Source organism: Lynx rufus, unplaced genomic scaffold (genome assembly GCF_022079265.1).
Source record: "Lynx rufus isolate CCGP_SWC_20201006 ecotype Redwood Valley unplaced genomic scaffold, mLynRuf1.p SCAF_7, whole genome shotgun sequence".
Classification (NCBI taxonomy): Eukaryota; Metazoa; Chordata; class Mammalia; order Carnivora; family Felidae; genus Lynx; species Lynx rufus.
The window spans coordinates 67,920,391-67,937,008 of NW_025814889.1; the positions used below are offsets into that span (position 1 = coordinate 67,920,391).

General features: G+C 37.4%; 1 protein-coding gene across 3 annotated transcripts in view; it reads left to right on the forward strand.

The window, feature by feature from the left end:
* Nucleotides 1-16,618, forward strand: part of LRRK2 (leucine rich repeat kinase 2) — a 138,219-nt gene that overhangs the window by 26,856 nt on the left and 94,745 nt on the right. For all 3 annotated transcript variants that reach the window (XM_047065485.1, XM_047065482.1, XM_047065484.1), the window contains 4 exons: nt 2,181-2,305; nt 8,333-8,445; nt 14,767-14,911; nt 15,473-15,612. In XM_047065485.1, the coding sequence (XP_046921441.1) occupies nt 2,181-2,305; nt 8,333-8,445; nt 14,767-14,911; nt 15,473-15,612 (523 nt within the window). The remainder of the gene's footprint in view (nt 1-2,180; nt 2,306-8,332; nt 8,446-14,766; nt 14,912-15,472; nt 15,613-16,618) is intronic.

The window sequence follows — 16,618 nt, forward strand, 5'->3', positions numbered from 1 at the left end:
TAATACAGATTCATGAACTTATGCAGAGTATATAAGGTTGGGCCAGGAATATATCAATGTTTCAAGCATATTTCTAAGAGGTAAAAGAAAAGCATAAGACATTTGCAGATTGAAACATTGTGGAATATAATCTTATATCACCAATACTGTAGACTTATTTTATCTGACTGTGGAAAGGGATGGCAGAGATGGTAGAAACATGTTGAATTGGCTTTTGTACTTTGTGCTTGGTGCTGACCACATTTTGGAAAATGGCAGTTGTACAATCAGTTTTTCAAATTATTGTGTATGAAAGGCATGAGATAAAATCAGAATATGGCTTCTGTTTTTTTTCACAACAAATATTTATTGCGATTCTTTCATTTGAATTAACCTGGTCTTCTCTTCCTGCTCTCATTCCTTAGCTGGGAAGTCCAAAGATGTTAAGATTCCATGGCTGGTTAGAGGCACAACAGGACCAGATCTGGGGGTGGACGATAGGGCAGGGTTGGGGGGTAGAGTGGTGAGTGGGGGGGGGGGCTTAAGAAAAACCTGTTTAAAAGGCTAAAACTGAATTATGTACAGAAGGTGCCTACTGCAGGATACGCTCAGTGCCTTTTTGCATTTTATTAGGCCAAAGAATGTGAAGTAACTTTGGCCTAATCTGTGTGAATCTCAAACAAAAAAATAAGCTGTCTAGGAAACTGTAATGTGTAAAAGAAAAAATAATTAGCACAAATGTTGCAGTAGAAAATGATTTTGTGTCCTGGCTTTCCCACTAATTTGAGCCAGCCATTTGATGTCTAAACATCAGGTTCCTCTTTGGTAAAGAGGGATAAATAGTAATAACCTCATCAGTTGTAAGTTTATAATGTAAATATTAAATCACTTACTTCTTACAAAGTTAAGATAGTGCCTATACATTGTAAGCACTCAATAAATCACAGCTATTATTATTAATACTGTTCTTAAATATGAATAAATGAAATGCAAATAGCATGGTAAAATGTATGTAGCACATTGGTAGGCTTTTAAGGAATAAGGTTGTGTTGTTTTTAACATCCATCCAGCTAATTTATTTATGTTTATATATATCATATCTTTGAGTCATATTTCTTTTATTTAAATGTTGCTATTGAATATTTGAATGCAAAGTTGATCTCCAATGATGATTTTTATGGTCCCGGAAGTGTGCAAACCTTTATAAATGAGACAAAAACACCATAGAATAATCTACCCTTTAAGATTCTGTAGTTTATGTGCAATTAATGCTTCTGGCTGTTTCCTCATAGGTAAAATATACAGTTTTAGTTAGTCCTGGGGATTCAAAGATAACTATGACAGTGGGCATGCCACTAAAAAACCCACTGTCTAGTTGGGGAGACTGATGTGTAAAGAGACAGTTACAATAAATACTGTGTGATAATGCAGTGGCAGGGATGAGTAAGGGCACAGTGGTTAGAAGAGAGTGAATGAAGTGGGATGACCAAACAAGAGAAGCTTACCGTGAGCACAGAACCACGCGAAGTGAGGGCTTGGTTGGAGTAATGCACAGGTTTCAGTTAACATGGCACTGTGCAAAGCAAGGCCTGCCTATTTTACAGTTTGTAGTACCTACTGAGATCTAATCCAGTGGCATTTCTTCATATGGAAGAGAAAGAATAGCCAAAATACCTTAGAGAAACTTAAGACTTCAAGGCAAATGAAACTAATTAAGAATACCATACAGGGAGTCCAGTGGTGTTAATTTGGAAGAGGCAGGTTGGTATGCTCTAAAGATCCCTGACCTTGGAGCTCAGACAGTTTTTGTGTTCCAGTCCTGGCTCTGTCACATTCTAGTTATAGGACCTTGATACGGCACCTCTGTCAGCCTAAACTCTTCATCTGGAAAATGCAGATAATAACACCTACTTTTTCAGGGCTGTTGCCAGTGACCCATGTGCAGATCAGAAGGGAGCTGTGTCTTGTGAAACTAAATAAAAGAATTCCCAGGTTATTAGGAATTCCACTTCTTGAGGTCAGGGGTTAATTAAATAATAATTAAAATAGGTGTGCTCATATTACTGAATGCAAATGCATTTCCATATCGCCTTTTCTGGTAAAATAGAATGGTTCTGTTTTCCTGTACTTGTTTCAACTGGGTGTTTGTACAATGGAATAAGGTTGTACTTTTAATAAGCGTTTCAATCTTATATTTCCAGTAATGCTTCCATGGATACAATGGTAGTAGTGGCCCCCAAAATAATAACAGTTATGAGATATCATGAGGCATCATTATCAGTGCAGCTGGAGGCACTTCGAGCTATTTTACATTTTATAGTTCCAGGTAAGTCACATAATGGATATGGGAAGAGATGGCAATTTCAATGGATTTTTTTGACTTTTTCTGAAATACCAACCTTCTAGGCAAAAATGAAAGGACCAGCTTTTCTCAACCAAAAGCAAATCTTCCCACTAATCCAAAAGTAAAAAGAGAGGAAAAATGGTGATGTGGAAGGGTCAGATTAATTTATAAGAAAATTGGATAATTTATTTATACCCGCAACCACTATAATATAAAGTATAGAGCTTTGCTTCCAAGGAGAGTGTCAACCTCTGATAATTTTTTCTATTTCTGTTGCCATCCAAGTTTTGTTTTGTTTCTTGTCTGAACTATAAACATAGCTAAGTAATTTTCACACTTTCTCTTTTGCCTCTTTCCGGTCCTTCTTTTACTCTGTGGTTGAATGAATCTTTCTCAAATATAACCGTGTGGCTTTTATTTATTAACCTCAGTAGCTTCTGTTCTCTCCCCTTTACCCCCTGCTTACATCTGTTGTGACCTCACTTGTCCTTCCAAGCCTGTTTATTTTGTATTTATTTATTTTAATTTATGTTTTATATTTGAGAGAGAGAGAGATAGAATGTGAGCAGGGGAGGGGCAGAGAGATGGAGACAGAATCTGAAGCAGGCTCCAGGCTCCAAGCTGTCAGCACAGAACCCGACGCAGGGCTTGAACTCATGAATGGTGAGATCATGACCTGAGCCGGTCAGACACTTAACTGACTGAGCCACCCAGGCACCCCCAAAGCCCATTTAAAACAACTGCTCCTCCATTCATTCCGTATATATTTATTAAGAACCTCCTTTGTTCTAAATATTGTGATGGCTGCCCAATGATGAAAAATGAATGAAGAAGGCATTACGGTACTATTATTGGAGCTTAGAGGTAGATGGATATGTAAATAGATAATTACCAGACAGTATGAGCAGAGCTGTTACTGCCATAGTATAAAAGGCTGTGAGAATATTGGTGGAGGCACAAGTAATTTAATCAAAGAAGTAGGTCAAGATTGAGATATTTGAAGTTGAAGGGTGTGTGAAGCTGACCAGGTAGGAAGGTTGGGCGGGACCCTTCAGGCAGAAGGACAGAGTGCACATGGTCTTGGGTGAGTAAGGTGTGAGGAGATCAGTGCCTGTGGATGAATGTGGAAGGACTGGCGGAGGCCTGAGGTTAAGGGCCTGACCACAGCACTGAGCAAGTGTGTGGCTTTTTTGAACAGAAGTGAGTTCAGATTTATTAAAGGTGTTCAAAAACTTTAGTGTCATGAACAAGTCTGCCGTTTATAGTGAAAGTGCTGTGCTGTGGAGGATGATTGGCAGGGAGAAAGCCTCCTCCAGGGAGATTGCGTTGGAGGCCATGATGGTCAGGTGAGACATGGTGGGGGCCAGCGATGGAAGCAGGGGAGACGGTGGGTCTGAGAGACAGTGAGGACATACGTTTGATAGGACTTTCCGACTGCTGAATATCAGGGACGTAATTACTTTTTGTTGCTCTGTAAAATTCCTATTCTTTTACAGCCCAGGTTTTTTTTTTTTGGTTTTTTTTTTTTTTTTTTGTACGCACTGTTTTTAAATGAAATCCTCATAAATCTACCACTATCTTTAATCATAATCGTATTTTATGTTTCTAAGAATAAAAGCATACTCGGTACAAGAATATACATTTTTTCAAGGAGGGGGCTTTCTTCAGTCGTCGTCGTTATTGTTGTTGTTTTTAATCTCCTGGCATATTGAACTAAAATAGCTGTTCAATTAGTAGATTTTGAATTGAATCATGATGTGCTATTCATAGTTGTCATGCAACTTTTAAGGTATAATTTAACAGACATAATTTTGCTTGAAAATATTATTACAATTTTTTTTTGAACTTTGTAGATTGTAAAAAACAAAACAAAACAGAACCATTTTGATCATCCTTAAAGGTGCCAGCCTTAATCTTTTAAATTTTAAAGGTAAGCAGAAGACTTTCAGAACCAAATCTGTTAGTTAATAAAATATTATTTTGGTTAAGAAACAAGTTTTGGGGGTGCCTTCAAGGCTGTCAGTTAAGTGTCCAACTTTGGCCTATGTCATGATCTTGCAGTCTGTGAGTTCGAGCCCCACATCAGGCTCTGTGCTGACAGCTTGGAGCCTGGAGCCTCCTTCAGATTCTGTGTCTCCCTTGCTCTCTGCCCCTCCCCCACTCACCCCCCCCCCCCCCCCGCTCTCTCTCTCAAAAATAAATAAATATTTTAAAAAATCGTACTGGGGTCGCCTGGGTGGCTCAGTTGGTTAAGCGTCTGACTTCGGCTCAGGTCATGATCTCACAGTTCGTGAGTTTGAGCCCCGCCTCAGGCTCTGTGCTGACAGCTCAGAGCCTGGACCCTGCTTCCATTCTGTGTCTCCCTCTCTCTCTGCCCTGCCCCACTCACACTCTATCTTTCTCTCTCTCAAAAATAAATAAACATTAAAACATTTTTTGAAGATAATTTTTTTATTGTTTTTAGAATTGACTCTGAAGCCACATTGATAGCAATAATCATTAGATATGTGAACTTATGTATTTAAAAGGTCAATTAAGTGATTTTCTTATAATGATGTTTAGATCTATTAATGGGTACCCTTGGAAATAATTTTATAATTTTAGGATTGTATCTCATGTGTAGAAATACATATTTGTTGACACATTTATAAACATATCATTATATAAATACATTTCTTTATTGTTATCTATTTTATTCTATGCTTCCATACCGTATTACTATACCATACTACACCGTAATTTGCTATGCTGTATCTTAACCATTCTATGTATCAATGAGTTAACTATAGTATCAGTACCCCAGTAGTTTTGAGGTTGAATATGATTCTGGTTTGAGCATGTTAAGTTGAGGTAGGTGCCTATAATATCTCAGTTCATTTATTAACTAGCCCATATTCACATTGTCTTAATTGTAACAAAGGTGTGTGTTATAGCAAATTTATATAATTCAGTGTCCAGTTCAGGCCCACATATTGCATATGGGCTGTTAGGTTTCTTAAACTTCTTTCAATGTAGTAGTTTTCAATTTTTCCTCTTTTTTGGAACAATAAGTTACTGAAGTGATTGACCTGGTAGCTTTGTAAGATTTGTTTTTTTAATGTTTACTTATTTTTGAGAGAAAGAGAGGTAGAGCACGAGCAGGGGAGGGCAGAGAAAGAGAGGGAGACACAGAATCCGAAGCAGGCTCCAGGCTCTGAGCTGTCAGCACAGAGCCTGGGGTGGGGCTCAAACTCACACACCACAAGATCATGGATGCTTAACTGACTGAGCCACCCAGGAGTCCCTCCAGTTTCTTCATTTTTTAAGATGAAGTAAACTTCACTTTACTCTACGCAAACTCCTTATAGTTTCTACAAATCTTGGGCACCTGACTTCATTTCTTTTGGTCATTACTTCTTCTTTCCCTTTTATTATTTGCACACACCTCTATTTTGTTAACCACTATAATAGTTTATTTACATATGTGTTCTAAAGCTAAGCATTGGGCTTGAGAAAGGCAGAAACTAGGTCTTCCTGTTCTATTTCAGCTACTAACACAAACCAGGATGAGAGTAGACCTTCAACTGTCTCTTTGAATGAAATAGTACAAAGCATATGTGCAAAAACAGAACTTTTAGCAACTTTACCTATTACCCTTCAGAGGTACAAGATCAGAGTTGATATAATTTCTCTCTTCATTTTATTTTTTTATCAATGTGGACTGAGCTTAAAATGGAAGTCTAAATTTTTTTTTTTACATTTTTTTAATGTTTATTTATTTCTGAGACACAGAGTGTGAGCGGGGGAGGGACAGAGAAAGAGGGAGACACAGAATCCGAAGCAGGCTCCAGGCTCTGAGCTGTCAGCACAGAGCCCAGCACAGGGCTTGAACCCACAAACCACGAGATCATGACCTGAGCCGAAGTCAGATGCTCAATGGACTGAGCCACCCAGGTGCCTGACTCTGTGGCTTTAATAAAATGATAAGACAGCTATTTTAATAAAATAGTGCGTTGGTTATTTTTCTTGACTTGGTGTCAGATCTAGAAGGAATAATGTAAAATTCTTTAAGAAAGGACTTATGCAAATTGGGAATTATATAGAGGAAGGTGATTATGAGTATAAAACCACATGTGAAAGAACATAAAGAGAAACTGAATTTGTTTAATCAGGAGATGGCTTAGGATGCTATGAAAACTGTAAATCACCCCATTCGTTTGTAGTTAGTAACAGTATGCTGAAAAAGATGAAGAATTAAAATGTGTCAGGCATTGTTTGAAGTGCTTTATGTGTATGAATTTTTAAAATTCTCATAGCAACCCATGATGCAGATACCTGTTTTTGTGTGTGTGCCATTTTACAGATGATGAAACAAGCATGAGAAGTAGAGATTTTAAGGTCACAACTTGTATAATGGAGTCAGGTATTCAACCTATGCAGCCTGACTCCTGAGTAGGCACTTTTATGTATACATTTGTGCAACAAGCATACATTGAATAACAGATCTAAAACACTATGCTTGGGACTCTTGGTGATCTGGAGATGATTAGGTTATGAATCCTGCCCTCAAAATTTTGCATTATGTACAATTTAAAGGACTGTTACATGGAGAGGAAATTATATCCTTTATGGATAGTAGAAACTCAAGTGATATAACAAAGACCAGAGATGAAATTTATGGTAATGTTCATTTGGTCTTAATGTAAGAAGGATGTTTATTAAGACTTATTACATGTGATAAAGTTTTTATTACTCAACAGGCCTCCTCTTAGCGGTTACATCTGCTTGCGATGTAATCGGCCGTTTCAGAAATTAACGTGGGCTTGGTTACTGAAAATAAGGCAGAGAAAGTTTAAGCGACTTGCCTAAGGTCATACAGCTGTAGTGAATGTCTGAACCTGTCTGAATATATTCTAAAATGAGGACTGAAAGCTCCAGGAGGGTGGAGATCCACCCAGCCTTTGTTATTCATTGTGTTATTCCCAACATGTAGCAACAACTCTGGCATGTAGTTAGCATTTAAGATTTTTTTGTTGTTGTTAGGTAAATGAAAAGCTATATATGCAGCCAGTTAATAGTTTGTGTCAATAAAAATAATTTAAAAAATATTTTTTAATGTTTATTTTTAAGAGAGAACGAGCACAGGGGAGGGGTAGAGAGAGAGGGAGACACAGAATCGAAAGCAGGCTCCAGGCTCCAGGCTATCAGCACAGAGCCTGATGTGGAGCTGGAACTCAAGAAACATGAGATCATGACCTGGGCCGAAGTCTGACGCTTAACTGACTGAGCCACCCAGGTGCCCCTTGTTAATACAGATTATTAAAGTGAAAGATTATATAAAGAACTGCTTATTAATAATTATTTCTATAGGCATAGGTTTTGGAAACATCATCCATTCATAATAATTGTAGTATGTAGTATCAATTATGTAACCACTATTTTTTGACTTCTTATTTTTTAACAGTTTTAGGATAGTTTAATTACCATGTAGCTTAATAAGGAATATGTTTCCTGTGAGTAACTTAATACTATTATACAGCCTTAGAGGACTTTTAACAAAAGTACATGCTCTTTACCACCATAACGCTGAAACTGAAATCTTTTTTTCTTTTCACTGTCGTTCCAGCTGTTCTTTTATGTCTGCATTTCATATCTGACCTTTTTATGTTGTAGCCCAAATAACTGAACTTTTCTCAAACTGTCCATTGTTGCATAAAAATCTTGTATGAATACAGAGTATTCATACAAAAAAAGTATTGTTTGCTCTAGAAAACCTCTCCAGGTAGTAGCTCTTGCTACTTTAAATTCAGTAAACACCCACACACGTTGCATCTATTTTACGTTCAATGATAAACTTTTTATAATTTCTGTAAAGATAAGGGTTATTTCTTTGATAAGGAACTATGCATTAGAAAATAGTACAACATGTGTATGTATTGTTAGGTTAATTATGATCACTTCTAGGAAGTGACAATCTGCTCAGCCTAAATCTTTATGAGAAACTTATTATTTATTTGTTTGCTTATTTAGGCATGCCAGAACAGTCCAAGGAAGATACAGAATATCAACATAAGCTACATATGGTTAAAAAACAGTGTTTCAGGAATGATATTCACAAACTGGTCCTAGCAGCGTTGAACAGGGTATGTACAATATAAGTTTTCTGTCTTTATACCATTCCCTGGACTATGGGATTTGGAGAAATAGAAGGGCTGTTTCAGTTTCAGTTTTCCATCTTCTGTTTACTATGATAGTAGGAAGTTATGTGGGTGGAGATGTAAGATGCCAACAGGGATGCAAGGTGTGAAGAGATGTACCATTCCAGCTGAGGGGAGTGTACTATTGACCACACACGTGGACAGGTTCTTTAGATTGCTGGTAACATAAATCCACTCCAGTCTACTCAATCAGAGAGAGAACTAAAGAGCTAGATGTTAAGCTAAGCCTCATGAGTAATGTCAGGAACTGTGGCTGCTGTTGTCTTTCTTTTGGGTCTTTTCTGGTCTGAAAGGTTCAGTCCATGAAGACACAGGGCACAACATTAAAAGCTTCTTCAATTGCCTGGGCTCCCTTTCATTGCTCTCCTCAGAGATAACCTCTGAAATGGTTCGGTGTGCATTGTTTCTGCCCATTTTTAGATATTTACATATCTATATACATTTACATGTATTACATATATTTACATATCTATCTACATTTGCAATAATATAATTACTATAATCAACAATCATACTAAGTATGAAAAAAGCAGGGAATTAAATTTACATTGTGAAATGCAAAAGGAATTGATGGAATTAAGATGGTTTGGAGGCTTAATGTAAGATGAATTGGTCTTTATAAAAGATACAAGAGTAAAGATGTAAAGAATGATTAGAGTTAATGTTTTCATGAGAGGAAGAGAGCAGTCAAGGTGATTAATGGAAATGATTCCTTGTGATTTAGTATACTTTGAAAAATGTCATAAATCAGAATAGCCTGTAGAGAGATCTCCTTTAACAATTCAATTTAAACTGAACTTTATAATGTAATTGTCTATGATATATTTGAGTCATTTGTACTGAAACCTTAGTATGATTTTTGAGTATAGCAGTATAATGGCTTGAATTCAATTCCAGAAATATTTGATGAAAACAAGTATGTGGAAGGAACTGTGTTAGGCACTGGGAAGACAAAAATGAACATGATTTGTGCCCTTCAGTCTTGGATCTCACAGTTGGGTGAGGGGAATAACAACAACAGCCATGCGTAAACCACATGTTCTGCATTGGGACTTACGAACTATACTGGCTTTATGGACAATAGGCGTGTAGAGGAGGGGGTGGTTAATTTTATTCATGGTATATGTTGGTGAGAAGCAAGAGGTACCAGAACAACTTTACAGGTAACTGTAGCCCATCTTTTCTAAAGTTATTGACTATAAGTGTGATATAGTAGAAGGAGTCAGCGATCAGGAGACCCCACCCTGTCAGTAAATACCGTGATGCCAAGAAAAGCACTCAGCTCCCAGGTCTTCCTTTCTTTTGCTTGCTAGTTCCAGAAGCAGTGGTTGAGAAGCCTACCACTGCCTCCCCTATGTGTTCCGCCATTTCAACAGCTGAGCAATGACAAGGCATCTCACTAAACAGCGACTGTCATTTGGAGGCAGGGAGTTAAGGTCAGGGGGAAATAGAAGTGACAGTGTTTTAGTTTTAAAAACCTCCCCTGTTTTTAATTCCTAAAAGTTATTCCCCTGATTCCTCACCACTTTTGAGGAAAAAAATACTCTAAAAGAGGAATATAAGTATTTCTTTAGCTCTAAAATTCTGTGATTGCCTGTCTCACTCTGAATAAATGTTACAAAGCATCAGAGATTTTGGGCCCAAATACTGCAGACACCTGAAACGAATCACCTTTAAAAGTAAGTCTATTCTTGGAAAGCAGAATTCCCAATTAGATAGAATTTGAGATTCAACTGAGGTTACAATGCAAAGACTATTAAGAGTATTTATTTACTTATTTGTTTTTTTTTTTTTTTTTAATTTTTTTTTTCAACGTTTATTTATTTTTGGGACAGAGAGAGACAGAGCATGAATGGGGGAGGGGCAGAGAGAGAGAGGGAGACACAGAATCGGAAACAGGCTCCAGGCTCTGAGCCATCAGCCCAGAGCCCGATGCGGGGCTCGAACTCACGGACCGCGAGATCGTGACCTGGCTGAGGTCGGACGCTTAACCGACTGCGCCACCCAGGCACCCCTGTTTTTATTTTTTTTAATGTTTTAATGTTTTTATTTTTTTACTTTTGAGAAAGAGAGAGAGCAAGAGCAGGGGAGGGGCGGAGGGAGGGAGAGGGGGGCAGAGGATCCGAAGCAGGCTTTGCACTGACAGCAGAGAGCCCAGTGTGGGGCTGGAACCCATGAAGCAGGAGATCATGACCTGAGCTGAAGTTGGACACTTAACCGACTAAGCCACCCAGGCGCCCTGGAAAGTATTTATTAAAGTGAATTTATGTTTGGATATATATAAAACTCCAGTAACATTCAGACTGAAGTTCAAATCTGTTGTTCAAATGCTTTATATTTGAACTCTTGAAAAAACAGTTTGGTTGGGTGTAAAATATTGGGGTTTATTTTCTTTAAAAACTTGTAGGCATTTCACTGTCTTTTAGTGCTGAATGTTTTAGGGGAAAAGTCTAAAACCAGCTTGATTTTTTTTTTCTCTCTTTAAAATGAGTGATATTTTCACCTGGATACCAGAGGATTCTTTTTCTTGAAATCCAGATATTTTATTACGTTGTATCTTAATTTTAGTCCTGGACTACAGTGTCTTCTTTTTAGCTATACATTCCATATTTTTATTTTTTCTGGGAAGTTTTCTTGAATTGCAGTTGACGTAGCTGGCAGCTAGCAAAGAGACTATTTTTGAACCAAGTGACTTGAGCTGGCTAGTTAGCTCATTGAGGAAACCATTTTAATTATTTATGTATTTTCTGAAAAACTTGGAAAATTGTGGGGCATAGGCAATAAGATGTTTCTGTTTAACATCTCTATGTGTCCTTCCACTGGCATTTCCCAAAATTTCATTAGGATAACATTGCTAAGTATAAACTAGTAAACTGATTTTAATTTCCATTTGAACAGCAATACATTATATCACTATTTTCAAGACAGAATATTTGATAACTGAAAGAAAAGACTACTGTAGGCTTGTAAATACAAATATATACATGTAGCATACTTTTATAAGTTTATTTGGTGGGGGGGGGGGGAGAGGCCGAGAGAGAGAGGGAGAGAAAGAGAGAATCCCAAGCAGGCTCTGGGCTGACAGTGTGGGGCTTGGTCTCACGAACTGTGAGATCATGACCTGAGCTGAAATCAAGAGTTGGGAGCCTAACTGACTGAGCCACCCAGGTGCCCCTGTATAAATATTTTCAGATTTATGAATCGGTCAGAAGTCAAATACCACTATTTTAAATTATCCAACAGTTTATCTGCGCTCCATCGTATGTAGTAATGTGAAGCTGTCATTCTCTTTGCATGGACCAATCACAGGTTTCCTGATGTAAGGGAGTCGTTAGTCATCATCCAACTGTACCTGAAATAAATAGTTCAAGATTAGAGGAGTTTAAGGTAGCAGAACCAATAGTTGAGTAGAAACTTGTTAGAGGGATGGTGTTAAGAACAAATATGTATGCTTTATAAATATCTTTTTGATTTAATTTTTAGCGTAAAAAAATAAGCCTATAATGCATTTTGAGGTTAGGACTGGCTACCTGATTTGTGGGGCCCAGAACAAAATGAAAATGCAAGACTCCTTGCTTAAAAACTAAGAATTTCAAGACGGTGGTAGCAGAGCATTATACCGAGTGTGGGGCCCTTGGAAGCACAGAGAACTATGGCTGCGCAGGTGCGTACGCAGGAGGCTGGCCCTGCCTAGGAAGTAGGAATGGTGGTACTGTTCATCACACAGAAAGTTCAGACAGTCTACAATCTAACATTTTCCTTTTTCTGCTTTCCTGATAAGTTAATAAACTTTTAGCTTTGAACATCCGAGTTTAAGATACTAGCGTCAAGCGTAGAGTAATGCAGGTTTAGAGCTTAAGAGACTTTAAACTTGTGCTCTGAGTTATCTGCTTAAAGGATTCCGAGTCTCAATTTTTTTCATCAATGACATAGGGCTAATCATGGTGTTTCTACATTATAGGGTTATTGTGAGGATTACATGGGTTAATATATAAGAAGCGCTTAAAAGGATCTCTGGCACATAGCGAGTGCTGCATAGATTTTGGCATTATTGTTGTGGTTGTTGCTATTGTTGTTACGGTGACATGAACAATGTTAGTGTACGAAGTCCCATCCATAAATAGAAGGGTTTTAAGAAAAGAACTTTGGACAAAGTTTGACATTGAAAGAAGAGATTGTAAAGGAGATGGGCAAATGAATGGTTTTAAAGTTTGAGAATAATTAGGGGTGTACCATGTCATGGAAATTAAGGGAGGAAAAAGCAGCAGTTTGGTTGTTAAAGGACTTTTTTCTTTGAATGGTTTTAATTCAGAGTGGTAAGGACAGAAGTCTGATTATATGAAATTAAGGGGTAGGGAGAATGTGGAGATAGTGGGTGTAGATGTTTCTATTAATAAATTTAGAAATGGAGGAGAAATGGTAGCTTGATGGAATGGAAGGCCAATTAAGGGACATTCTGTCTCCTGTTAGAAGTTTTTCATCTATGAGGAGGGTGGTTAGCCCAAGGCCTGAACCGTGGCCATCACTCAGGGTTTGTTGCACAGACAGTGAGTCATCTCATTTCATCCTCATAACAACCCTCGATTTTTAGGATCAGTTTAAGGTGAGGAGGCAGAGACAGACATGAGCCATCCCTCCAGCTTCACTTTGAACTACTTCGAATTTCTTTTCATTTCTTGAATAATACCTTCTGAGTAAATACCACTTCTGAGTAAATGTTATTTCATTAATTTTTAATGGAACTATTAAGTGAAAGAGGCAGAATTTGAACCTAAATTTAACTGGCTCCAAATTGCTACCCAGAGAGTTGGTAAGATGGAAACAATGACAGGAAAGAGTATGAAGCGGGGCAAGGATATGAGTGTGTTGTTGAAATGATAGGTGAACTGATGTCCAAGCTGAGCAATTAGGGTGGAAGAGAAAGGCACAGGATGACAAAATGATGCTTCTCCTCATACCCTATAAAGAAAAAAAGATGCTGAATAAGGACAATTGAGAGGCATTGGAGGACTAGATTGGAAAGGAATGAAAGTCTGTTCGTTGACAGTATGGAAGTGAGAAAGGTTGGAGGGTAGATGGTTTTGGTTGAAAAAGCTGTAAGAGAGCTTGAGATCTGACTTGAAGCTCTCAGCTCTGTGGTGTATACCCACAGTAGTGCCAATCACACATTTGGAGTAGAGATACCATGAAACCAGTGTCTGTGTAAACAAAAGTGCTGTGAAGGATAGCATTGTAATTTTTGAAAGGAAAGCTATTAGGTGGGCATTCATATCATGGAAAACATTATGGAAAAGCAGACATGGCCCATCCCATATAAGAGTTAGCTATATGTCACGGGCTTTTAAGAGAGAAGGTGTAACTGTGATTGTCCATGGTTGGGAAGTGTATTGACTGTTTCTTCTTAGTTAATAAGTAGGATAGTTTGGAAAAAGAAGTGGCCTGTATTAGGATACCTGTAAATGATGTCAAATCATCTGGAAGAGTTGAGATTAAAAAGTTGGAAGAGGTAGCGATTAACCTCCTGTGCTTTCTTTTCTTTTTCTTTTTCTTCTTCCTCTTCTTCTTCTTCTTTTTTTTTTTTTTTTTTGTTTTTTGTTTTTGTTTTTGTTTTTGTTTTTGGCTCCTGAGTTTTTAAGGGAGACACATTTATATTAAAGTCCTAGACCTGACACATACTAGCTTTGTGATTTGAGCTCTTCATGTTCCCATATCTTTGAAATTTGGTGAATCTATCACATGAGGCTGTTGAGGGGTAATAAATGAGACATGACATATAAAACACTTAAAGAGTAGATTTTCGATTAGTATTTTCTGTAGGTGAGTGTCAGCATTGCATTTTACTGGCTAAATACACAGTATACAGGCGAAGGGCTCCAACATCCCTGATTTGGTCTCATCTCAGCAATGTACAATCTGTGTGACTTTAGGAATATGCAACCTCTCTAACCCCCAGTAAACTCATCTGCTATTGGGAGTGATATTAGTATGGACTTTAGATTCGTGTGAAAAGAAAATGCATGTAAAGTACTAAGCATGCTGTGTGGCACAGAAGAGGTACTCAGTATTAAAATGGTAGCTCTTATCCTTAATCATAATTAAAAAGTAATTAGTAATGTAAGGCAAAATCAAAGGTAATAATCTTTATTTGGACTAGTTTGTATTTTGTCAGTCTGTAGCTGGCTTTAACTGAAGTAAGTATTAATAATTCATTTTAAATAGCAAATATCAATTGTGTTTTGATTTCAGTTCATTGGAAATCCTGGGATTCAGAAATGTGGATTGAAAGTAATTTCTTCCTTAGCACATTTTCCTGATGCATTACAAGTATTATCCCTGGAAGGTGCTATTGATTCGGTACTTCACACACTTCAGATGTATCCAGATGACCAAGGTTGGTACCATTTGAAGTCAGGATTTAGGATAGATTTTTTAATGGTTTTATTTATTTATTTTTGAGAGAGAGAGACAGACAGAGAGAGAGGGAGACACAGAATCCAAAGCAGGCTCCAGGATTCAAGCTGTCAGCACAGAGCCCGACGCAGGGCTCGAACCCATGGACCACAAGGTCATGACCTGAGCTGAAGTTGGATGCTTAACCGACTGAGCCACCCAGGCACTCTTAGGATAGATTTTTTTTTAATGTTTATTTATTTATTTTGGAACGGCGGGGGGGGGGGGCGAGCGGGTGAGGGGCAGAGAACATCCCAAGCAGGCTCCCTGCTGTCAGTGCAGAGTCAGTGCAGAGCCTTATGCAGGGTTCGATCTTGTGGGTGAGATCATGACCTGAGCCAAAATCAACAGTTGGATGCTTAACTGACTGAGCCAGGCACCCCAGGATTTAGGATAGATTTTGTATAAGCCTTTAGCTATTGGCTGGGTGTCTTCAAATTTTTTCTTTAGTTTTGAGATTTAAAACCACTAATTTTATTATTTTTTTCTTTTATTTTTCTAGAAATTCAATGTCTGGGTTTAGGTCTTATAGGATGCTTGATTACGAAGAAGAATTTATGCATAGGAACTGGGCATCTACTGGCAAAAATTCTGGTTTCCAGTTTACAACGATTTAAGGATATGGCTGAAGTACAGATTAAAGTATGTGCATTATCTTGAAAGGAATTTGGGATCTTGTGAAGATTTCTCTTTCAGAGCAGCTGGTACAATTCCCACTTTGCATTAATGGAGATAGTCTAGTTAATTGAAACCTATTTATCATTTTGTAGTATTTTAATTATAGGTGAAGAGAATTGGATTGAATTGCAGAGATCCTGTGATTCATTATTAAATCTCTAAAATCAGCATATTTATTTGCCATTTGTCTTTTTCATGAAAGGGCAGAGAATGTGCTATAGAGTCTAGCCAGCTGAGCTTTACTTGTTTAGATTTTAGGTAAATAGAAGTTATAATTTTTCAAGGTCTGTCATTCTCAATGTTTTATTATGGGATGCTTACCTCTAGTAGTTTTTCTCCTTGATATTTGTTTTTCTTGCAGTAAAATATTTTAAGTATTTTTCATCAAACAACATTTCACATGTGATATATAATAAGTGTTCCTTATTAAGAATGAAAGATGTTGGCTTAGGGGAGATTAAGAAAGAAATTGGCTCAGATTTTTTTCCTATCACATATTTATTTATTTTTATCGAAATATAATTGACATACAATATCCTATTTTTTTGTTAATGTTTATTTATTTTTGAGAGGGAGAGATCATGACCTGAGCCGAAGTCAGGTGCTCAACTGACTGAGCCACCCAGGCGCCCTGACATACATTATCCTATTAATTTTGCATAGTGATTTGACATTTTTATATATTACAAAATGATCTCCAATTTAAATGTAGTTACCATTTATCATCATATAAAGTTACTACAAAATTATTGACTATATTCACCATGCTATATGTTATATTCCCATGACTTATTTATTTTATTACTGGAAGTGTGTACCTCTTAATCCCCTTGACCTATTTCACCTGCCCCCAACCCCTCCCCACTATGATACTGACAGTTTTTCCCTTTTATCTATGAGTCTGTTTCTGTTTTGCATTTTTTGTTCATTTGTTTTGGTTTTTAGATTCCATGTATAAGTGAAATCATAT